We start from the raw sequence: 21,571 nt of genomic DNA, 5'->3' as shown, positions 1-21,571 counted from the left end.
AGCCCGTGAGGTAGACGCCGGAAGGCGGGCTTTTCCTGCCCCCTCCAGCCAATCAAAAGGAGGTCCGTTCTGATTGGGCAATGGGAAGAGAAAGGGGGATGGACTGACCTATCCACGCACGCGCCCGTGGAGGGCGAGCGGTGGGGCGTCCCTCCCTGAGAAGCTCCGCCCCCTCGTGGGCGCGGACACCGAGAGGAGAAGGCCGCGCCGGGCCAGGCGGTGAGCATGCTCAGGGCGCCGGTAATCTCTTTCAGGAGGGATTTTTTAAACTCGCCCGACAGTTATTTCATTCATCTATTTATTAATCTGTTCGATTTCTGTTCCGCCTCTCGAGAGCTCGTACGTAGCGCTCCTCCCTCCCTCCCATTTTCCCCCTCAACCACAACCCTGCAGGGTAGGCTGCCACGGTAGAGATTTGAGAGAGAAGGCGCGAGGGACAGGCCCGACGCCTCCCGGACTTGAGCCCGGCTCTCAGTGCCTTTCCCACAGGAGTGCGAGGAGGCCTGATAAAAATCTGATAAGTGTTTTTAAAAGTTTTAATTTAAACATTACTTTAACGTTTTATTTTTATTTTTCTAATTTGTAGGATGGCTCACGCAATAAAGACGTTTCCCTGCTGCTTCGCATAATTTTCCCAGGAAAGCAGGCGGCACTCTTTTGAACTGCAATCCGAATTCCCTGGATCTGGATTTCAGGATCCGGCTCCCTGATCCGGTGATGAGAGAAAGGAAGGCGAGATCATCATGGTTCCTTGGCGGATAGGCCGTTGCTTCTCCACAATATTTACCCAAAGGGGTTCTGTCTGTCCTTGGCTTTGTTCTGTGCACAGTTTAAGAGTCGTTCCTGGAAAAAGACTGATATGGCCCCAAAGCCCACAATCCACAGGTTTTCTGGACCGGAGGCTTATTACCACGTCCCTGGCAGTCTACAAGTTACACAGCAGGGATTCGAAAGAGATGGCCAGCTCATCAGAAGCCCTTCCTAAAGAGGAGGAGGAAGAGGAGAAATTAGATGCCGATGAAAGCTTTGGGTTGCTGACTCAGAAATATTCTTCCAGGCGCTTTTTTCGTGCAGCATCGGCTGATTTTCACAACTTGCGGCTCCAAACCGAAGACGAGGCGGAGGAGGAATCAGAAGTAAAACCGAGGCGAGGCCGAAGGAATACCTCATACTGGTATTTTTTGCAGTGCAAGGCATTGATAAAGAAAGGAAAGGTCATTTCCTTGGCTGTGCTTTTCTTTCTCTTTTTAAGAAATGGGGTGTAGAGGGCATAGAGAATGGCCCTGAAGGACAGGGGGAAGATCTGGTCCCAAGGCAACGGTTTCTTACTCCAGCCTACCCTATAGGGCAGGGTTTCTCCACCAGGGTTCCGTGGCAGCCTTGGGTTCTGTGAGAAGTCACAAGGGGTTCCCTGGGAGATCACGATCTATTTAATTAATTATTTCAATTTTGGGCAACTTCACATGAAAGAGGCAAGTTTCATTCTATATATTTAGTTTAAGAACACTGTTAGTGCATATATACAGGCCTACCTGTATATATAGTATACAGGTATACTGTAGAGATACATAGGTAGCAAGAGGAAACATTTCAAATTGTGCGGAGTGACTCTGGCTTGATGAGTTCGCTATGCTTACCCCAGATTTGCATACTGCAGTGTGTAGTTTTGACTTCCTTGGTCTTGTCCGGTTTTGTGGGGTTTCACAGTTAATCCCCCTCCTAACTGTCTTCTCTGTAGCTGGCAGAGGCCCTAGATCTGTTTGAGATACGGATGCTGAAGGAAGAACGTCTCTGGCCTGAGGAGAGCAACTACACGGTGCTGATTGGTGGATGTGGCCGAGCTGGCTACCTGAAGAAGGCCTTCAGGCTCTACAATGATGTAAATGCCCCAAGCTAAATTACTTTCAAAGGAAATTTCTGCCAGCCGGGGGGGTTGATTGAAATGAATAAGAAAAAATGGCTGGTTTAAATCAGTGATTGGATGGATCCAATCCAATTGGAAACCTAATTGATATCTAATTTCCCACTGATGCTTCCTCGTATATTTCCTAAATTACATGGCCAATCTGGTACGGGTACTCCTCACTTAACCATTTGTTTAGTGACGGTTCTCCCACTTATGACCATCACAGCATCCCCACAGTCAAGTGATCACAATCTGGGCACTTGGCAACTGGTTCGCATTTATGACTGTCACAGCATCCTGTGGTCATGTGATCCCCATTTTCAGCCTTCCCAGCTGGCTTCTGGCAAGCAAAATCAGTGGGGAACCACGTGATTCGCTTAATGACCACCACGAAAAGGTCGTAAAATCGGGTCAGATTTGCTTAATGACCCTTTCAGTTAGCAACCAAAATTCTGGTTGTTGGTCATTAAGCGACGACTATCTGTAGACTAGTTTGCATTTGTTTTATTCCTGTAATTAGACACTACATTATTTGTTTTATGCTCCTTTTTTTAAATCTATATTAAATATTACAGTATTCCCGCACAGCAGCCATTTATAAGATCATGAATGTAACTTATACTCATTCTAACAAATACTTCAAAAGCATCCCAGTCCTTCTAAATGCTGTATAATTGCACAGGTGACGGATTGCTTTAGTGTTTTTCTTTATTAAGCTTTTGTCTTGTTATGTTATTGGGAGGCAGATGAAAAAGCGAGGCCTGACGCCTACCCTTGCCACATACACAGCCCTGTTCAATGCCTGCGCGGAGTCGCCCTGGAAAGACAGCGGTCTGCAGAGCGCACTTAAGCTACGTCAGGAACTGATACAAAAAGGCTTGGAGTTGAATCCAATTGCATATCGCGCTTTGTTGAAAGTCTGTGCTCTGTGTTCAGATCTCCACATGTGCTTCGATATATTAAAGGTAAAAAAAAAGTGATTGGTTGGTTTAAATTTATGACTGTCTAGGTCTGTTTGTAAAGTTGTTTCTATCAGCTGCCTTAGAAACCTCATATTCAAAATATGGCATAAATCTTCCATAATGATAATTTATTAAATTTATACGCTGCTGGACTCCCAGCGACTCTGGGCAATTAGGGTCGTAAATAAGCAGTATCATTGTGTTCCACAAATGTCAACATGAGGCTCAACAGGAATTTCTGAGGTTGCAACTGGGAAAATGGTTGTCATGAAATGTATCCCTTGGAATTCTTTGTTGTTCACCTGCCTTGGAACCATCTGCATAAACAAGAACAGAAGCACTTCTGTTTTTGCAAAAAAAATGGATGCTGGAATCCTAGAAACTGGCTGTTTCTAGTCTTCACAAGCTTTAGACTATGGCAGGGTTCATATGTTGCAGTACACCCATAGATCAGGTTTATAAACATAGTGTCTCGCTCTTACGACATATTAAGCCAAAACCAGACAAAGTGTATGATGGTTTAGTACAGGTATTTTGTTGCCTAAAACACATCACTTTCTGCAGCTCTCTGGGGGACCTCAGCAAAAGAACACATCCTTGGTTCTTAAGAACGTCATGGGAAATTTCTAGAGATCTGTTTTCTGGAAATGTCATATTACAGAAGAGCTGGTCTTTTGTTACATCTCTGCACTGAAGAGTAATTATGGAATCCTCGTCTTTTCTCAGGAAATGGTGGGGAAGGGCCATCAAATCACCACGGACACGTTCAACGTCCTGCTCATGGGATGCATAAACGACAAAGAGAATGGGTTCCGTTACGCTTTGCAGGTCTGTTTTCCGCTTTTTGCTCCCTTCCAGTGGTGGGAACAAACCAAGCTCTTCCTACACTTTCGTTGTCCAAAGCTATTTCTCTTAAGGTGCTGCTTTGTCATCCCTTTTTTTCTCTAATGCATTTATTAATTATTAATTTTGCAAGCCCAATCGAAGAGAAAAATAAATCTGCAAGTTGGCATATCTTATAGTTTATTGTTGTGTAAGGTATAATCCTCCAGGAAGCAGGGGTTGAAATGGATTTAAAATCCCAGTTTATTATGCAGAAGGGGCTTTCGGGATTCAAGGGGGCTGTCTTTGGAAGGAAAGACAAACCAAATATACCAAATTCTGCAAATAATTTAGTACAAGGGTAGTTTGGGATTAGCAGTGTTGTATCTGAGCTTTGCTCACTCCATTTGTTACCAGGTCCAATTCTAAGTGTTGGTTTGGATTGATAAAACCCTGCATGGCAGAGAAATGTCTTTTTGATTCAGATTTAGCCGATCTGGTTTGCCCATCCTGAAGGAGGTCAAGGGAGTGGAGACACACAAGTGTGTCTTTGCACTGATGGTACCCTCCCCACACATACAGGTAGTCCTTAACAACAACAATTGAGACCCAAATTTTAATTGCTAAGCGAAGTGGTCATTAAGCGTATCCAACCTGGTTGTACAACCTTTTTTGTGGCAGTGGTTAAGCAAATCACCACAGTTGTTAAGCAGACCACGTGATCGTTAAGCAAATCACGCGGTTCCCCGTTGATTTTGCTTGCCAGAAGTCAGCCAGGAAGGCTGAAAATGGGGATTGCGTGACCATGGGATGCTGTGACGGTCAAAAATGTGAACTGGTTGCCAAGTGCCCAAATCGTGATCACATGATCAGGGAGATGCTGCGACGTAAGTGTGAGGATCAATCGCAAGTCAGGTTTTTTCCCAGCACTGTCATAAGTCTGAGCCGTCAGTAAATGAATAGTCATTAAGCGAGGACTACCTGTGCACACACTTCAGAACCACTTGCCTCTTGTGATCTGAGGGGTTCCAAAAGACCACGTTCAGATGGGCTTTTGGCACGGGTGGTGGGCCTGGGCTGCCTTCGTCAACTTTAATATGGAGGGTTTACAGCTTTTTAAATAGGGTGTTGCATTGAACTAGTTCTGTCTCATCATCCTTGGAGTGGATGGTATATATACATTTTTTCTATAAAAATAAATCTCCCTGTAGTATAAGTTTGGTGAGATTTAGGTTGCATCTTTTTATTTCCATTTAGGCTACCGGCAATAACTTATCTAATCATCCAGAACGAATGGGTATCCGTTAACGATCAGTGGTGTTTTTTCTGAAACAGGTTTGGCGGCGGATGGCAAAGCTGGACCGAAAACCTGATCAGTGCACTTACAATTTGATGCTCTCGGCTGCCAGATACTGCAGCCTTGGTGACCCTGGAGTGGCTTCTAAACTGTTACTAAGACCCTCGGAGGAACACCCAACTGTCCTGAGGCTGAATTCTGGCAGAGAGCAAAGAGCAAAGGGTCCGAGAATGAAAAGAGGCAATGTTCCAGCTTTAGTGTCATTAGACGTCGAAGCCCTGGAAAAGCAGATGTTCCCGGAAAATGACAGCAAAACTGAGAAACATAACAGAAACAGAGATGATACTAAGGGCCGTACAAAGCCAAAGAGAAGCAATCACTCTGATTTATCAGACTGTGTTACGGACGGGAGTTTGGTGATCTCTGATCAGATCCAGTTGGTTCCAGAATCAACAGAAGAAATCTCTCCCTCCGAGCCTGCCTTTCCCTTCCCCAACTTGCTGGATTTGCAGAGCCCAGCTCCAAACGTGATTTCATTAGGGGCCGTGGCAACACCCTCTGACCGGCTAGCTCTGATGGGAAACCTGGAAGGGTTCTTAAAAAAAATGAAGGACGACGAGGTGGAGGGAAATATTAGAACGTTCATATTGCTAGCCGAAAATGTAGAACCCGGGAGCCCGTCAGAATCGTCCTTGTTGGCCGTCATGGAGGAAAATAACCTGAAACCAGATGTAGCTTTTTTTAATACGTTGATCAGAAAAAAGAGCAAGAGAGCCGATCTGGAGGGGGCAAAGGTAAGATCATCACTGTAGGGTGTGGGTCACCGCTGTGGGAGTGCTGCATTAGCCAAATTCAGCTTGTTAAGAACTTTCTAAGACTTTCATTCCTGCTTTATTTTTCAGGCAAACTTTGGGGGCTACAATGCTTTGCTAGAAATGTTAGCTTAATTGGTAGTTACTGCATCTTTGGGGGAATATCTACGGCCTTGTTTAATGCCTTTTCAATTTACAGAGCTTGTTGCCTTTAATGTTGAAGAAAGGAATTTCACCGGATCTATATACATTTTGTAACTTAGCCATTGCCTGCCACAAACAGGAAGATGGAATGCAGTTGCTGTCAGACATGAAGGTACAAAAGGATTTAGCTTCTACAATGTTTGGGCTGGTGGTGGACAGAGCCACATTGAGGCCTGCAAGGGCTAAAACCTTTTATTAACGTTAATAGATCTAAGAGATTCAGACGATTTCCTGGAAGGGGAAAACTGGTGAAATGGCTCCGAAGACAAGGGTAGATAACCCACTTTTTAACAGACATGCTGTGAATTCAAAATTCTGAGGCAGTAATCTGCATAAAAAGGTCTGCTGTCTCCTCAATCTTTGCCTAGATTCCTACGGAGACAGGCATGTCCCTACGTCCCTTCTTCACAATTGCCTTTGTCTTAATGTTTCGGGACTCTTTATTTATTTTAGCGGTCTGGAATAAAACCCAACGTGCAGATCTACGGTGCACTTATAAACGCAGCCGTGAAGAGACTCCATTACACTTACCTCATAGAGATCCTAAAAGACATGAGCAGGAACCAGGTTGCTCCGAACGAAGTTGTTATTAACCAGCTGGAGTTTGCAGCCCAGTATCCCCCTAATTTTGATAAGGTAAGATATCCTCTGTTTGTTTGAGCTGACTTAAGCCAACTTAAACTTTATGTCAAGTGCTTGGAAAGCATTAAGTTGCTATGAATACCGAAACTAAGTTATTTTACTTGGCAGGTGAAATGCCCACCGCCAAAGAAAATCCCATTCCCACTTTTATCCGTACAATTAAGCGATGCTGACTCAATGGCTCGTCGTCATCCGTTCTAGTAAATTTCGCTCGTGCCGGTTGCATTCTCATGCTGTCTCCTAGACCGGACATGGGCTAAAGGTAGAACAGGTTCTCTGGGGTGACTTGCAGTGGATCAGCAAGGGTTTCAGCTCCCAGCCCAGCCCAGCCCACTTCATGGTTCAACAAAAGCAAAGTCTTTCCCTTGCTAAACTAGGTTACCGAAATCAAGGAATCTCTGGAGAAAAGCTAGATTTGGGGCCCTACTCCGATCCTGCACGGTAAAAACGAACTCCCAGAGGGATACTGTGTTCAGAGATGCTTTTTCTCTGCAATTTGATGCCCCTTAATGAGACATACTACTACATTTGCCCATCTGGGTGGCAGCACCAAGCCAAGAACTGGCTAATCTCAAAGAGCTCAGACATGGTCAGTGCCCAGATGAGAGACCACACGAGATAGCAGAGGGACTATGTGGTGGTGTCCATGAAACTGCTAGGAGTTAAACTTGAATCCAAGGAGTCTGTACTTGGACCTCATTCCAGTTGAAGGACTTTGAAAACAGTCAGGCCTGTAAGCCTAGAACCACGTCCAAAAATCTAGAGGACATGCCAGAAACAATTGGATGTAGATTAGCGCTTCTGAATTGTATTGATTCTGGGGAGAGTTTAACATCACACAATCCTCCCTGCAAGAACTCTGTTCTGATACAAGGTATGCTTTTCATAACGCACGTTCATTTTCTTCTCACAGTACCAGAAAAGGGACCGTTATCTAGAGAAAATCGATGGCTTCCGAGCTTTCTATTTCCGCTGGCTTAAGTGGATGCCGGGAGAAGATACGCCACATCCTTGGGCAAAATACCGAAGTAAGAAGCTGGCAGAAAGCAAAGACAGCACAGGGCCAGAACAAGACCATGGCAGCCAGGAGAAACAATGAAGGAACCGTTGGCCGTTCATAATGATGAAGATCAGTTGTGATACCAACACCGTTTTTAAATTGCTAATTCTGTGGACATCTGTTCACATGAAGCTCAAATTAACCCTAGGTGTGTATATACAATTGCGACCCAAGCGTCCCTGGAACAAAACGAGACTCATCCTCCGCAATATACTGTCCTAATAAATTACGCTTTTCTATTACCAATTCTTGTTAGAGGTGATTAATCTAGCATCGTGTTCCGGCTCTAAAGGAAAGTTAAGCTTATTCTTGTTTTATAGTGATCGAGCGGATCCCCCATCTCTTTCTAAAGCCGTTTCTGTGACGCGTAACCATGAAATGTCATAACTCTTCAAGGGAAAATATTTAGAACCTAAAATTGTGAAGCAGTGCTTGAAAGTAAGGCAGGGCTAAGCAACGTTTGCTGCCAAGTTTTCCTTCCCAACTAGTTTTGGGAATATTGATGATGAAGATTGAACAGACCACATAAACGTCACCACGTGCTACATACCACAGGTAAACTTTTGGAAAACAAAGTTTAGGTTCAGTAAAGATTCCCAAATTAAGGGGTATTTTCTACCCTTTCACTATCCAGTAGTAGTCCTACAAATGTTCATCGAGCTTAAAAATGACACTTAGTTTTTTAACGTGGCAGTGTATAGAATATTCTCTCGACTCCCTGGTTTCTGTATTTGACATGGGGGTTGTTGAGTTCCATGAATCCTATAGTATGTACTAATGATCACTATGTATTAGCAACCCCAATATTTGCACTGGCTGGGGAATTCTGGGAGTTGAAGTTGAAGTCCACACAGCTTAAAGCTGCCACGGTTGAGAAACCCTGCATTAGAGGATAAGTACTTAATTAACCCTTAGAACAAGTTATTAGAACAACTGCATAAAATAATTACTAATTATGCTCATCACCTTTTGGGAGAAGTAGGCAAGACTTTATTTTAAAATACAATGACTACACAGGACATCAAAACACTACTGCATTTACACATTCAGTTACTCTATTTTGGGATGCAAAGGGGACGATCTCACAGCCAGTTTGTTATGAAAAAAACAGTTCTTATGAGCAGTCCTTGATGATAACAGTCACTTAGAACCTCTGAAACAGTCAGGATTGCTTTTGAAGAATGCTTCATCCAGAGCAGCCTCTGCAGCCACAGTGAGTACACTCGATTATTCTCCCCTGTTGAATGAAACCGACACGTAAACTGAAAAAGATCAAACCATCAGGCAATGTTTCTCAACCTTGGGAACTTTTAAGATATGTGGACTTCAACTCCCAGAATTCTGCCTGGCTGGAGAATTCTGGGAATTGAAGTCCATACATCTTAAAGTTCCTACGGCTGAAACACTGCCATAAGGTCATGCAAGAGGTAGAAAAAGGATTTATTGGTTGAGAAAAATTGATTTTAGAGTGGGGATATTTTTTATAGGATGGGAATGTCAAAAGCTGTATTTTCAGCTATTTATACATGATTGGGCCTCTGAATATACACAGAAGGGGAGAAGAAAGTTGATACTAAAACAATTTCTACAGTGACCTTAAAACCACATTCCTTACCACTTCCAGTTTACTTTTGGGCACTCTACAGATGCAGTTGGTTCCAAAATTGGTATCGCGGGTCTGGATGCAGCGTAAGCAGCAGAGGTTTTCATACCCTTGTTTCTTCCACTTGGCAATCAAGTTTTTGTCTGCATAACCTTCTCTGATACAATATTCATACAACTCTATAGAGGGCAAATTTAAACGAAAGGGTTAATATGTTCCTCTGAATGGGCCCGAATCTAGAAATAGAAAGATGAACGTTGGTAAAGGAGTATGGAAATGGCCTTGAAGGAGGACTCAGCTGTTGGGTAAATACCAACTACAGGTAGTCCTCGACTTACAACCACAACTGGGATCAGAATTTCCATCGGAATTTGCTGCAGTCGTAAGTCACATCATCATCTGACCCAATTGTACAACCATTTTTATGGCAGTCATTAAGCAAATCATTGTCATTAAGTGAATCACCACAGTCCTTAACTCCAGTTTCATCAGTGGGCGGGTTTTTGCAAGAAAATGGCAAAAAAGTCGCAAAATGCAATCATGTGACTGCAGGATGCTGTGACCCGTCATAAATGCGAGCTGGTTGCCAAGCGCCTGAAATGTGATCATGTGACCACATGGGGGGCTGCGTGCAACATTTTACGACGCCGTAAAGCACCCATTCTGAGACCACTGTAACTTCAGATTATCATTAAACAGTCATAAGTCAAGGACTACCTCTAAGTGGAAGTGAGAAAGAAACTCAAGATCCCCCCCCAATTTTCCTTTGTATTAAAGGGGATACATAGAATCTCGGCCAGGCTTTCAAGATTCTGTTATTACACCCCATAACAACAGAGTTCTATTAGTCTTTGCAGGGTCTGTTTCCTGACTTGGCCTACCTCAATGGGCTGAAAACTTTATTCTTCCCGCATGGAACAAAAAGACAAGGTCTACCTTTTCACTGAGAGATCAAACAGCCTACCGTCTTACCTCTACTAATGGCTTTCCTTTTGTAGAAGAGATCAAAAATATAGCGTGTTTTCTGATGATGAATTCTGAAGATGGGCCAAAGAGATTCTACCTTTCTTTTCCCTTCGTGTGGCTCGGTCTCAGCTGAGGGGGGGAAAAGGCACAAAACACACTTTACTTTTTCATTCTTGCATAATTGTTTTGTCTCTACTATTCCCATTTTTCTATAATTAAGAAAAATCCTGCAATATGCAGATATGGGGTACAAGAATTCACAGAAAAAGATCTGCCTACTTCCAAACAGCTTTTCAGTCATCATGTTAGAAAAACGGCCCATCTAATTTCAGCAACCAGCTGGAAAGGTCAGGGGGAGCATGAGACCTACACACAGATCTGATCGATCACTCAGATGACGTTATGGGCCTTTCCTGTCCCATCCGGGCAGAACTGCCCCATCAGATCCCTTGACGCGTACAGTCAAGCCACCCTCTCTCTGTGTGTCTCACCTTCTCTCATTTTTTGATCCAGTTCATCTAAGGTTGGTTCAATCAATTCCCAGCCATCTGGAGGCGGCTTTCTGCTCCTCTTCACCTTGGGCATCTCTTCGACAAGGAAAAAGAATCTGCAGAAGAAACATAGCTGAGATGTATCTATGGTCTGATGGGGAAGAAACCTAACGGAATGTGTGGCATCAAAACGGCAGTAAGAGACATAGCGCAGTGAGATCCTACACACAGCTGATAAAAACGAAACCCCAAAGCAGTGCTTCTTACACTTTTTTCTCTCAGGACCCCTTCCCACTGAAGAATTATGGAGGACCCCAAAAGAAGCGCCGGCCTAGAGGAATCCAAGCCCGTATTCTTCCCCGCAGTAAAACTAAAGCAGCTCCCCATTCGAAGCTCTGCTCCAAGGCCAGACTCCCTCCCCTCTTCAAGCGGCAACAGCAGGGTCGCCTGTCTCCCTCAGTGGAAAAGGCCACTTCTATAACAGCGACGGCGCAGGTAGAAATTACACCGGTGAGTCCCCTCCCACCAAGATACCCTCCCGGCGGATTTCTGCCTGCCACGCAACGAGACCTTAAACATGCCCCAACCGGAGAGAGAGGCAGCAGTGGAGGGGGCACGGTCGGGTTCTTCGGGGCCCGAAGGGGAGCCACTTACGCTCGCGGGTCGCTGCTGCTCTCCTGCACGGCGCTCTTCCGCCTCTCCGGGGCTCTCGTCGCCCAGCAGTGACGTCACCAGCATCCGAGGCCCTCCTTCCCACCGCCGTCGTTTCCCAGGAGGCTTTCCCTAGTCGTCCGTCCGTTCGACAACCTTGCCTGTTTGGCGTTGCGCCAGAGTTCAGGCGCGCCGCCTTCCGAAAAAACCCTCGAGCGACCCTCCGCCTCTTCGGCGCGGCCAAGGCTGCGAGGCGCTCTCCTTTTCCCCCCAAAGCTCGCTTCGTTTTCCATCAGGCAATGGAATAGACAGGAGAGGCTCATTGCAGGCCGCCGTCGGGCGCGCGCCACGGGAAGGGGGTGGCCGGGGACCTATAGCGACGCCGGCTCCTCTTCCGCTTCCGGGTCGCCTCCCAGCTCGGGGCGAAGCGAGGCGTGAGGGGGGGGGTGGGAGGAGAAGCAGGAGGACTCGCTCGCCGTCGGAGCCGCCATCGTTGCCTGACCTCGCTATGCCCAAAGGAGGTGAGAGCCGAGCGGGGCGGCCGCCGCCGCGGGGGTGGGGGCGCTCCTGGGAAGACACAGCTTCTAAAGGGGCCGGACTGCACCCCCCATCGTCCCCGCTCGCCCGGCTGGGCCCCGTAGGCATTGCAGTCCGGCCGCTCTGCTGAGGGGATCGGGATGAATTTGAGCCGCTTCGGCTGTGGTTCGGGGCTTTCCTGCTGACTTCTCCCCTTAAAAAAGAAAATCCTTAAAACGCGGGGGGGAAGCCTTCAAGGACTGCCCCCCAAAGTGCCTTGGGGGAGGAATCCCGAGATTCTCCCTTGGGCAGGTCCCTTAGCGGTGGGGGGGGGGCGGAGGCGCTGATTAGAGTCAAATGAGGGGGTGGGGGTTAATTAGTGTCCAATTAGGGGTGGGGGCGTTAATCACAGTCAAATAAGAGGGCGGGATGTTAATTAGCCGAAGGAGGGGGGCGTCCCTGCATTTCCCCCGCTTCCCTTTCTGCCCCCCCTCCCAATTCGGTGTGAATCCGGCGCCCAGGCAGCGGCGGATGAGCCGGGCTGCCTCGCCGCCTCTCGCGTTCCTCCTCCTCCTGGTCGATTGCATCAGGCCGGGCGGATCTGCCGGAAGCGCTGGCTGCCAAGCGGACCCCGGGGAGGCTGGCAGCGTCCGTTTCCACGTGGGAAGCGAGTGGCGGGGGGGCGGGGGGCGGGGCTGGGCGTCTCGATTTACACCCAGCAGCAGAGGAGGACAACTGGGCATCAGCAGCCACTCCCGGAAGTGCCCCCCATCGGGCCGCAGAAGGCACCTTCTTCAGGAGTGCTTTGTGATACCTTTCTCCCTTCTCATCTTTTTCTTTTTCCCACCTTTTTTTTTTCCTCCTTCCCCCTTCCTGCCCTCAGGGAGGTGGTGTCTGGCCCCTGGATTTGAGCCTCGCTTGTGGATTTCCTAGAAGCAGGAGGGTAGGCAGGATTGGCCCTTGGGGAAACCAAAAGGGCTTTTCTGTTCATGGGGCAGAACCCTTCTGCAATATTTCCTTGGCCCTGCCCATCTTTGAAGTACCCACTTTTCCACGGGGCCTTCTCATGGGGGTTGAGATGATGATGGTGGAAGACTGATACTAGAAACTAGCTGCTTCCGCTGATGATTGAGTTGCAAAACGTGGAAGAGACCAGAATGGAGGGCTGTAAACTACCTTCTCCAACATGGGTTCCTCCTGAAATGTTGACCTACGGCTTCCAGGAAGCCTCAGCCGGCATTGGCAAGAGTCAGAGACATGGAAGATGAACACCAAAGCATCTGCGGAGGACACATGATGGAAAAGGCTGCCTTTAAAAGATGAATGCAGCTTTGCTTGTTTCAGTTTTATTCCTGGACATTTATTATTTATTTTTCAAGGTACTTTTTGCTTGTGAAGGAAACACTCAGTTATGACTGATGCAGGGCCGCAACTGGGGGCGGGGGCAAGCGGGGCATGTGCCCCGGGCGCCACACCAGGGGCGACGCCAAAATGGGCACAGTATCCATGTTTGCCCCGGGTGACCCAGACCCTAGTTGCGGGCCCGCTCTGATGTGATGCTAGTGACACTGAAGTCTCTGCATAGTCTCTGTATAGAACTTGAGCATGAGATTTAAAAATAGTTATAAATGAGGAAGGCTTATTGCCTGACTGGAGTAAGGCTAATGCAACGGTCTGCAGCTTTGTGCTTTCCAGACGCATACATTTAATGCAGAGATCTAGCATTTCCCCCAGATTATAGCTGGAGGAAAGAACGGGCACAAGTGAGGTTGCCCCATCCAAATGGAAGTTTGCAGCAAGCTAGCAGGACACAGCTGGGCCCTACCCAGCTTGGGCAGAGGGTTAAGTCAGAGGAGGGGTTGCTGGAATATACAGCTGCACTGGACAGGCAAAAGGCGGGATGGGCAAGCTAGTAGATGTTTGGCAGTCTCACCGCTGCAGGTGTGGCCAAGCAGTATAGAATTGAGGCAGACAGCTTGGGTCAGCCTTGTCTAATCACCGCCCTCCAGATTTGTTGGGCTGTAGCTCCCAAAATTCTCAGCAGTGACCATCTGGCTGGGAATTCTGGGAACTGAAATCAGAACCTCTGGAGCAGTGTTTCTCAGCCTCAGCAACTTTAGGATGGGTGGACTTCAACTCCCAGAATTCCCCAGTCCATCCATCTTCAAGTTGCTGAGGCTGAGAAACACTGCTCTGGGGGGTACCCAGGTTGGAAAAGGCTGGAGTAGCCCTATGTGGTTTTTCACAGCGATTGACTGACTGACGTATAAGCCAAGCAACTTACACAGGAGGAAAGCAGAGGGTCTCCTTTCCTTTTGCACCGGTGTGAATGGCAGCCTCTTGCAGGAGTGAATTCTAGAAGGTGGTTTGTGTATGAAAATGGATGCTAGGTCGAAACGGGCGAAGCATTTCCAGTGTGAAAGATTTCCCACTTGGATCATTCCATGTTGAGTTTAAACAGCTGTTTGGAGGATGTCAGAGGCTCCAGGGCCGAAATGCTTCTGTTCACACATTCCTGGTACCGTTTTCTCTTTGAGGCTGAGTGCAGGATGCCCATGTTCCTCAAGAAGAAGAGTGCCATATCCTTATTTTACATGTTAGGAAGAACAGCTGAACGTGGTCATTCTAGCCCGCGTCTGACAGGCTAGGTTTCTGTATGCCGGCAAAGGAAGGAGGGCTGCCTTGTGCTTTTTACCACCTCAGTTAGAAATTAGCCAAAATGCTGTGGTGGGGGGGGGTTCTCCTCTTTTGCTCTCTAATAGAGGGAAATAGATTTGAAGGAAGAGGTGCCCCTTGCTGCCAAGAGCTATTTGGGAACTACGTGGTTTCTTTGTACTTCGTAGCTGCTGGAGGGTTGTTGGGCACACGACTCCTTGCACGGAGATTTGCACACGAGCGGCGGCTGGAGAATGTGCAGTTGAGCTGCAGCCCAGGCCGTGAGTCAAGCAGAGCAAGTGGGTGGTTGGGAGGCAGGGAAAAGCCAGAATGCTCTTCCCTTCCTGAGACTCCAAGTATGGCTCCACCCAGGATGGAAAGCAGAGCCTTGGCCCGCAGCTGCTCACGACTCCTTGCTGTGGGACAGATGCCACATTTGCTGTTGCCAAGGCAGCAGGGCTGGTGGCTGTGTGCAGGAAGGGTAATGTGAAGTGTTGAAGATTATTTCTAGAGATAATAAACTTGCAAATCTGGGATAAGATCTTTGCTCTATCTTTGGTTGGAAGTAGAGGGCGTCAACCGGTGGCCACTCCAAAGGCCTCAGATAGTAGTTTCAACTATTCCTTTCCTAGTTCACACAACCAGGTCGCTGTGGTGGGCTGGGCGGCCGTGCAGATCAAGTCAATCCATATGCTAGGATGGTGGCTGGGCCACAAATCAAGATCCTGCCTTTGTATCGTCTTGTGAGTTGTGCAAAGCCAGCCAGGAGATCATCCAGTGATATCAAAATGCTGGTTGGGGATAAAGCAAAAGGATGTTTTTAGAAAATGCATCATTCGTTTTGAACGTTGGTGTCACAAACTCTGGGGGCCACAGGGTTGATATTTTATAGCTGAGTAAACATACAGAAGTCAAACTCATTAATGCAGTGTTTCTGAGCCTTGGCCACTTTAAGAGGTGTGGACTTCAACTCCCAGAATTCCCCAGCCGGCTGGCTGGGGAATTCTGGGAGTTGAAGTCCACACCTCTTAAAGTGGTCAAGGTTGAGAAACACTGCATTAATGCAGTAATTTGGTGATGATTCTGTATTCTCAAACCCTGGAAGAAGTATCTCATTAGAAACAAGATGCTGGAGTAAATGCCAGCCCCAGGAGGGGTCACTGAGCACCATGCCACTGAATCAAGGAGAAATAGACGCTGTATGAAAGTGAGTTCTCACAGTCGGAGAAAAACAAGATAGCAGATCCGACAATTGACAAACCAAGCTCCCTGCCAAAAGACGGGTCCGGGTAGCCTGTTACATAAGGAGAGCAGTTGTTTTTTTTTAAGTGCCAAAGGGTTTGAAGATGGATGCTGTAAATGGGGCTTGTTCTTGAAACACAGCAGTCAGTGGAATTCTTTCATTATGGCTTCCTCACTTTTCTTCGCTGGAAAACTGCCGCTCAGAAGTTACCTGAATTCTTTGGGCCCAATCCTACCTGCCGGTGGAAGCTGGGCAAATGAGAGAAGGACTGCGGGGGGGAAAGTAATCTAAGCCCACTTCTTACTTGCAGGTAAAAAAGGGGGCCATAAAGGCCGGGCGCGGCAGTACACAAGCCCTGAAGAGATTGATGCCCAGCTCCAGGCTGAGAAGCAGAAGGCCAGGGTAAGGGACCTGGGGGCTGAGCTCTCTGAGCGCTGGGCTAGGACCGCAGATAATCTGGGGGCGAGGAATTTGCCTCGGCCAGTTGTCTGAGGTTGCATTTGGGTGGTGCCCGTGACCTTGGAAGCATCCCTGGGAATCCTTCCTAATGGTGCCAGTCAGAAGCATTATGTGAAATGCGGGTGGATGGATTTCAGTTTTGTCTTGGCCCCTGAATCTCAGAGACCCGGTGCGGACTGCTTGAGCAAGCCTCTTCTCTCTCCCCTCTGCAAACTGGGGACAATTGCCGTTTGTGATGGTTTTCAGGGAGCTCATATATCACATAACTGCCCCGAGAGAGTCTCCAGGTGGTCAACATGAGGTCCTTGAGATCGCACTCAGTGCTTGCGTGCAGCAGCGGATATTACACCATACCTACACGGTTCTCCAAATCGTCATCTGATGCAGTGTCAGGCAGTGGGCCCATCGGAGCCAAAGGAGGGAACCGGGCAACCTTCCTTTAAGATGTGCATTTTTTTTATAAACCTGAACATGAGGAAAGATTTACAACAGTGTTTCTCAACCTTGGCAGCTGTAAGATGCGTGGACTTCAACTCCCAGAATTCCCCAGCCAGCATGGCTGGCTGGGGAATTCTGGGAGTTGAAGTCCACGCATCTTACAGCTGCCAAGGTTGAGAAACACTGGCTTAGGCTGAGAAATTGGGGCTCCCCCTTGTCATCCTCTGAACACCCCCACGAGGCCAGGCAGTCTGAGAGAGTAACAGGCCGAAAGCCACCCAGCCGCTGAGTGCAGATGAGTCGCTCCCAGCCGTTCGGATCCCACCGTGGTCTTCACCGCAGCTGCTGTGGCTTGGTGACGCTTCTCATTCCCACAGGAAGAGGAAGAGGGGCAAGAAGAAGGAGGCTCCGGGGCATCCGGGGAACCCAAGAAGAAGGAGAAATCGCTAGATTCGGATGAGAGCGAGGAAGAAGAGGGTGAAGACTATCAGGTAGAGGGAAAGGTTGGGGTTGGAGGGCGGCTTCCCTAATACAGGACCAAGAGGCGGGATGAGATGCCCTTGGCGTTGATTCAGCCGGTCGACACTTCTGCATACATATTAAGCTGCCCTCACTCCCCCACCACGCATACAACCCCCGGATATGGCTACCCCCCTGCCTTAATTACCTTCCAGAAAGGGGTCCCAACAAGCTTTTCAGAGTAATGCTTTACGCTTCACCTGCTGCACTTTGGGCCGTATGCTAAATCCCAGTCACTCACTGAGACGGGCGACTATAGAAATCCAATCAATCAATCGATCTGTAATTCTTAATATGTGTTTGGGTGGTTTTCCCATTTGAGGAGCTACAGCTGTGAGCTGCCTAGGGCGGTGTTTCTCAGCCTTGGCCTACAGATACGCAGTGGTGGCAGTCTACAAGGGAGGGACCAAAAGCAAATAAAGAGATGCTGCCTTTGGGTGGAAAGGTGGCTCACTGGGGTGCTGTAGACACCTCCGCCTTTGAGCTAGAGAACAGACGTGGCCTTCGTTACACGCCATGCTTTGGATCCCAAGGCTGGCTCCGCAGCCCCTTAGCAGTGGAGGGATAGGCGTGGTCTGTGCAGTTTCTGGAGTATGATGCAGCTGACAGGGCATGCCTGTGCCGGATGCACAGATTTCATGACCAAAGGGACGTCCTTCTCGCTCTGCCTGGACCCCGCCCCGGGTGTTCCCCACGAAGGGCCAGCCACAGCTCCCGTGTCTGTTGTGTCTTGCGATTCCAGCCAAAGCACAAAGGAGTGGAAGGCATGATCGATATTGAGAATCCCAATCGTGTCGTACAAACAGCTAAAAAGGTTACCCAGATAGATATGGAGAGCCCCAGGGAATTATCGCGGAGAGAACGGTAAGATGCTTCCTTCCCTCTAAGACAGGAGCGGGCAGTTGTGGGCTCACCAGTTTATTTCCAGAACCCTCTTGGGATAAGCCAAGAGTTGTGGGGGAAGGTTTAGGTTTTTTTAACCCTTTGGAAGTGGTAAGTGGTGATGGGATGAAACATGCTTTGATTTCATTCCCTTCACATCAGTGTTTTTCAACCTCTGCCACTTTAAGATGTGTGGACTTCAATTCCCAGAATTCCTGGCTGGCTGGGGAATTCTGGGAGTTGAAGTCCACACATCTTAAAGTGGCAGAGGTTGAAAAACACTGATGTGAAGGGAATGAAAGTCAAATGTAATCAGTAGGACCACTTGCAATCACATATTTTATCATTTTCCCCTCTTGCTGCTTTAAAAATTACAATCACATGACCACAGAATGCTGTAGCTGGTCATAAATGCGAGCCGGCTAGGCAGGACTGATATGTAGGCTATTTTGAACCTCACGCTCTGGTCAGAACCGTCAAGATAAAAGGGGGACCCCGGGGGAACGGGCCAACTAGTGAGTGGGCTCCATTATTTTTAACATCCCTTCATCTATTTTTGTTTTGTTTTGTTTTGTTTTAGCTTGGTTTTTATAGTTTTTAATGTATTTATTGACTGTTTTTAGCTTCACTGTATGCCACCCAGAGTCGCTCGCTTTGCGAGATGGGCAGCTCTATAAATTGGACCAATGAGTTAAAATAAAGTGAAAGACCATTGTGCCTGGGTGTGTGAGGAGCTCTCCAAAGCTCCACGATGACTTGGAGGTTTTCCCAACTGTTCTCCCCTCCCCTGCTTTTCAGAGAAGAGATTGAAAAACAGAAAGCAAAAGAAAGGTACATGAAGATGCACCTTGCAGGGAAAACAGAGCAGGCGAAGGCAGACCTTGCCCGGTTAGCCATTATCCGGAAACAGAGGGAAGAGGCGGCCAAAAAGAAGGAAGAAGAGAGGAGAGGTAAGGAGGGAATGCTGGGCTGATGCAGAAGTGGGCTGGACCTCCTGCGAAGCTTTGGCAGCCCTGTTCTGCCTTCCCTGACAAGGAAGGGCAGTGGTGTCTGAAGCATCTGGACTTCCTGTTCCCATCTGGGTTTGTTTTCTCCACCATTTGCGTTGTTTCTGTGTGTGTTTTTTTTTCCATTCCTACTTGCTTTTAAATGTCTTTAACAATTTGTAGACCGTCCAGAGTTGCTGGGAGTTGGGCAGCATGTAAATTTAATACGTTGTTGTTGTTACAGGTAGTCCTCACTTAACAATCACAATAGGGAACGGAAAATTGGTTGTTAAACAGTTTGGTCATTAAGTGAGACTGGACCCAACTTTATGACCATTTTTGTGACAGTCATTAAGCAAATCATGTCTCGTTAAGCAAATCACTGCTGTCATTAAGCGAATCCAGCTCCCCCAATGGAGGTTTTTTGCTGGAAACTGGCAAAAAAGGTTGCAAATTGCAATCACGTGACCGCAGGATGCTGTAGGTGGTCATAAATGCAAGCCAGCTGCCAGTTGCCCAAATTGCGATCACAGGAGCGCGGGGGTGGTGCGGCAGTATGCGGCAGTCAAAAATGCGAGCACAGGTCGTAAAGCACTTTTTCTGAGGCCATCGTAACTTTGGAGCGTCATTAATCAAACGGTCATTAAGCGAGGACCACCTCTATTATTATTCAGCTCTCTTGATTTTTCTCCTCTGGTTTACACCGCAGCTAAAGATGAAGCGGCTTTGGCGGGCAAAAGGATGCAGTCCCTGTCCCTCAACAAGTAAGCGCAGGCCACCGAGAGGAGCAAAATCCCAGGGACTGTGCTCGGCGGGGCACCCTTCGGACTCGCTGCGGCGTCACTTCCCAGAGAGGCTGCAGGAGGAGGGCGGCAGCGGGGGCGTCACCGTCACCTCTTAAGAGAAACTGACTGCTCCGTGTTTGTCTTCATCTGGGCACAGAATTCCATGGGGTTATTTTGGCAGGGGGGGGACAGGCGAGGGTGGGGAAGGGGGGGGAATCCGGGAACTCTTAACCTTTGGCGCAGAATCGTGAGAACAGCAACGGTTGCATATAATGACCGTCTTCAGGAGGGAAACGCCGCCGGCCAAACGGTTCGGTGTGTTTCGATTTCAGGTCGCCCACCCGGCGGCAGGAGGGGAGGGAGGCAAAATGACACAGAAGGCTCGATGGGGAGGGGGTGGAACGCTTCAGCTAGCTTTCAAGGAACTAGGCAGGTAGGGGGGCATGGGTTGGTAGCTTTGACACCTGTAGATGCAGTTTCAAAGTGGGGGGGGCGCCGTGTGCTTTGTCATAGGCCCTTGACTGCAGAACAGTCCAGGGAAGTGAGCAGCAGAGGGGCATGTGCGTGCGTGTGGAATCCTTGGCCCCAGGCCCCCAGCTATTTGGTTTTCTCTTTCTGCCCCGTTACTTCTTTTTTTTAGCCATCCTTTTCGTTTCTTTCCTCCTCCTCTGGAAACGGATAGTGACTTTTTAAAACGTCGGCAAATCGAAAACCAGAGAACACTCTTCTTGATTGTGCATCTTCTTGGAACAGAGGCAGACGGGAAACAGAAACCTGTATATTTGGCTGAATAAAATTTAAATTATCGTAACGGTCTGGTCTGGTGCTCTCCCAGAGGGGCTGCCCCCACCCCGTAGAATTCACTCTTCGGTAACTTAAAACGCAGAAGCGGGGAGGTTTCTTCCCACGGGTCCTTTGGCATTTCAATCCATTTCTGGTCATTCTCAGCATTTCGGAGGAAGAGCAAATAGGTGGAGCGTTGACTCGTTCTTCCCCTTTCAGCAAGGAAAAAAATTCCAAAAGGCTTTCTTCTCGCAAGCTTGAAAGGAGTTAATTCGCATCAGGAGGAGGCCGGATGGAGATACCCATTTTTCTCAGCTTGAAAAACGCCTGCGATTCTTGCTTTCCCATGCGTGGGGACACAGGGCGTCTGCCACGGGAAATATAGATGCCACACGCTTGTTTTAGCAAAGTGGAAGCAACAACAGGCTTAGACCAGTGTTTCTCAACCTTGGCTACTTTAAAATATGTGGACTTCAGCTTCCAGAATTCTGGGAGTTGTAGTCCACATACCTTAAAGTTGCCACGGTTGAGAAACACTGGCTTGGACTGTAGCAGAAGGGGTCACTCCTTTTCTAGCAAGGCCTGGAAAATGGCCAGAGGGGGGGCCTCTTCTCAAGGAGAGAGCTCTTCGCTACACGCTGAAATTCAGCCAAGACTTGCAGGTTATCCCTGCCAGTCGAAACGATAGCGAAGAAGCAGAATTTTCTACCTCTTCTTGCAAACCCTGGACCACGGGTGCAGGCGACTGGAAGAAAAATTGCATTGTTTCCATCTGCTGCATGTGTAAATCAGCCTTTTAGCTGCCCCTTAAAAGCCTTTTACGCCCTCAGGGCACCACTCGAACAGAACCTGACAAATGGTCTTAAATCCTGTTTTCTTTAGGGCAGGT

At 48.0% G+C, this 21,571-nt stretch overlaps 3 protein-coding genes across 3 annotated transcripts; 2 read left to right on the top strand and 1 right to left on the bottom strand.

Moving 5' to 3' along the window:
- The first annotated feature begins 171 nt into the window (after positions 1 to 171).
- On the top strand, positions 172 to 7,869 carry PTCD1 (pentatricopeptide repeat domain 1). Its single transcript, XM_063314603.1, has 9 exons — positions 172 to 219; positions 587 to 1,214; positions 1,739 to 1,879; positions 2,653 to 2,871; positions 3,595 to 3,696; positions 5,026 to 5,781; positions 5,999 to 6,115; positions 6,457 to 6,639; positions 7,559 to 7,869. Exons 2-9 carry the CDS (start codon positions 744 to 746, stop codon positions 7,742 to 7,744), a joined length of 2,175 nt encoding a protein of 724 aa, XP_063170673.1. The 5' UTR covers positions 172 to 219; positions 587 to 743; the 3' UTR covers positions 7,745 to 7,869.
- Positions 7,870 to 8,672: 803 nt separating this feature from the next.
- BUD31 (BUD31 homolog) lies at positions 8,673 to 11,503 on the bottom strand. Its single transcript, XM_063314609.1, has 5 exons — positions 11,420 to 11,503; positions 10,766 to 10,881; positions 10,281 to 10,403; positions 9,321 to 9,487; positions 8,673 to 8,942 (listed from the first exon to the last, which is right to left on the bottom strand). Exons 2-5 carry the CDS (start codon positions 10,857 to 10,859, stop codon positions 8,892 to 8,894), a joined length of 435 nt encoding a protein of 144 aa, XP_063170679.1. The 5' UTR covers positions 10,860 to 10,881; positions 11,420 to 11,503; the 3' UTR covers positions 8,673 to 8,891.
- A 301-nt stretch (positions 11,504 to 11,804) lies between these two features.
- Positions 11,805 to 20,086, top strand: PDAP1 (PDGFA associated protein 1). The gene is made up of 6 exons (XM_063314608.1): positions 11,805 to 11,937; positions 16,141 to 16,232; positions 17,105 to 17,218; positions 17,989 to 18,110; positions 18,927 to 19,078; positions 19,824 to 20,086. The coding sequence occupies exons 1-6, from the start codon at positions 11,925 to 11,927 to the stop codon at positions 19,880 to 19,882; spliced, it is 552 nt and encodes a 183-aa protein (XP_063170678.1). The 5' UTR covers positions 11,805 to 11,924; the 3' UTR covers positions 19,883 to 20,086.
- Positions 20,087 to 21,571: the final 1,485 nt, after the last annotated feature.

Source organism: Candoia aspera, chromosome 14 (assembly GCF_035149785.1).
Source record: "Candoia aspera isolate rCanAsp1 chromosome 14, rCanAsp1.hap2, whole genome shotgun sequence".
Taxonomy (NCBI): domain Eukaryota; kingdom Metazoa; phylum Chordata; class Lepidosauria; order Squamata; family Boidae; genus Candoia; species Candoia aspera.
The sequence above is the reverse complement of the archived record's forward strand: the minus strand, read 5'-3'. Positions and strand labels throughout refer to the sequence as shown.

What these genes read in the sequence shown, in the direction of transcription:
- PTCD1 (XM_063314603.1), top strand. Translation starts at nt 744, where the DNA reads ATGGTTCCTTGGCGGATAGGCCGTTGCTTCTCCACAATATTTACCCAA. An exon ending in CATTGATAAAGAAAGGAAAG is followed by an intron (nt 1,215 to 1,738) that starts GTCATTTCCTTG and finishes TCTTCTCTGTAG; the next exon opens with CTGGCAGAGGCCCTAGATCT. An exon ending in CCTTCAGGCTCTACAATGAT is followed by an intron (nt 1,880 to 2,652) that starts GTAAATGCCCCA and finishes ATTGGGAGGCAG; the next exon opens with ATGAAAAAGCGAGGCCTGAC.
- BUD31 (XM_063314609.1), bottom strand. Translation starts at nt 10,859, where the DNA reads ATGCCCAAGGTGAAGAGGAGCAGAAAGCCGCCTCCAGATGGCTGGGAA. An exon ending in GGATCAAAAAATGAGAGAAG is followed by an intron (nt 10,404 to 10,765) that starts GTGAGACACACA and finishes TCCCCCCCTCAG; the next exon opens with CTGAGACCGAGCCACACGAA. An exon ending in AAGGAAAGCCATTAGTAGAG is followed by an intron (nt 9,488 to 10,280) that starts GTAAGACGGTAG and finishes TGCCCTCTATAG; the next exon opens with AGTTGTATGAATATTGTATC.
- PDAP1 (XM_063314608.1), top strand. An exon ending in CTGAGAAGCAGAAGGCCAGG is followed by an intron (nt 16,233 to 17,104) that starts GTAAGGGACCTG and finishes TCATTCCCACAG; the next exon opens with GAAGAGGAAGAGGGGCAAGA. An exon ending in AAGAGGGTGAAGACTATCAG is followed by an intron (nt 17,219 to 17,988) that starts GTAGAGGGAAAG and finishes TTGCGATTCCAG; the next exon opens with CCAAAGCACAAAGGAGTGGA.